Source organism: Galeopterus variegatus, unplaced genomic scaffold (genome assembly GCF_000696425.1).
Source record: "Galeopterus variegatus unplaced genomic scaffold, G_variegatus-3.0.2 Scaffold461, whole genome shotgun sequence".
Lineage (NCBI taxonomy): Eukaryota > Metazoa > Chordata > Mammalia > Dermoptera > Cynocephalidae > Galeopterus > Galeopterus variegatus.
The window spans coordinates 109,957-111,559 of NW_007726572.1; the positions used below are offsets into that span (position 1 = coordinate 109,957).

Consider the following 1,603-nt stretch of genomic DNA (forward strand, 5'->3'; position numbering starts at 1 on the left):
TCTAAAAGACTGCCTACCTCAACATCTAGTCTACTGGCATTGATGGTCCACTGTATTTCTCCTATAGCAATTCAAAGAGTTCAAAAGAGACATGTACTGAGAAAACAAACAAAATTTTTTCCCAAAAATTCCTAGAGAATTTTTCCAATACCAGGAGTGCCAGTATATTAGTCTCTAATTAACTTCCAGGAAACATTTCTCCTACTTCCATTTTTTAATATCTGCTCTTATTTACTTATCACCTTCTTTCTGTCCATATTACCTGCAATATATTAAGAAAAGTTTAGTGTCCTATGTAACTATGGTATATTTTGTCTATTTAGTTGCTAATCCATTGCTCACTTAGTTCTAGGAAGGATTTAAAGTAGCTTACATGGCATAAAAAATAGAGCAATACTGTATGGGCCAATCCTTTCCCATATGTGGTACCCTGAGGTTTTTTTATTTTTATTTTTTACCAGAACCTAAATACCAAGTGTAAATAGTGTAGTTTCTTTGTCTGGATACATAATTCATCAATGGATTTTTGTTACACAGCATTCGCACCCCCAAAATCCCCAAACATCTTGAACATAATGGCCAAATTATTTTTCTTTGCAATATGAGATTTTTGATAACCATAGTAAAGAATAAAATTAGAAACAAGGGTTATATGAACAAGATAAAAGGTTTTCTTCTTTTCTTCATATATTAGTAGGAGTGTAGGTGGTTCCTAGCTACGTTTATTTTTGAAGAGACCTCAATTTCAAATAAAGAAATATTTACACTTACCAGTAGAGTAGGAGTTACAAAAGTAAGGCAAGGATTCTCCATGCCGCCATAAGGGAAGGATGGTGGCAGGACCAACAGGTCATACTGCCCCCATACATATGGTCCTCCCAGATCTTCTGCAATTTTAAGCATAGACTCAGTCTGAAAAATTAATGCATACAAATTTGTATGTCTTAATTATTAGCATAGAAAACTTCTTAAAAGTGCATATGAAGCTATAAAGGTTACAAGTTAATAATGCTTATTTTAAATGAAAATGATAAAAGAATGGAGCAACTGCAAATCCATATAAGACATCTTTCTTTTTCCATATTGCTTAAAACCATCACATTTCACATTCAAAATCTTAAATCTATTGTCTACCACAATTATTAAAAAGAATAACTATATGACCAACCTCAGAAAATTCATAAGCAGACTTTTCCACCTGCTCTTTCTCAGACCATACCAAAGTTCTTGGGCCAATCTGCCTGCAAAATTAAAAAGCTCAATAAAAAAGAAATTCAAGGCAAAATACTCATCTGGCTCTAGGAAGGATTTAAAGTCTTGTACACAAACCCTTACAGTGAGAGTGTATTTACCATCTGCTTACGGGGAAAGGATGAGGTTAAATGGCCTCTCTGAGATACAAACCTGCTGTTGTATAGGCAGCAGTAGATATACAGCTCTCTAAGGAGGCATAATGTGGCTCAAAGGAAAACCAAGACACAATCTGCCCCCAAAGGTTAGCTCACTGACTCTTGTAAGACCTCTAGGGATCTAGTTTCCTCTCTTAATCTCACAACTGTAGAAATCCAGTCACAGCTCATAAGAGATTATTTCAGAACAGGGA

The 1,603-nt window shown here is 34.8% G+C and overlaps 1 protein-coding gene across 2 annotated transcripts in view; it reads right to left on the reverse strand.

Moving 5' to 3' along the window:
- LTA4H (leukotriene A4 hydrolase) overlaps positions 1–1,603 on the reverse strand; it is a 37,455-nt gene that overhangs the window by 19,224 nt on the left and 16,628 nt on the right. For both annotated transcript variants that reach the window (XM_008569058.1, XM_008569059.1), the window contains exons 7-8: positions 1,169–1,241; positions 772–912 (exon numbers count right to left, since the gene is read on the reverse strand). In XM_008569058.1, coding sequence (XP_008567280.1) covers positions 772–912; positions 1,169–1,241 — 214 coding nt within the window. The remainder of the gene's footprint in view (positions 1–771; positions 913–1,168; positions 1,242–1,603) is intronic.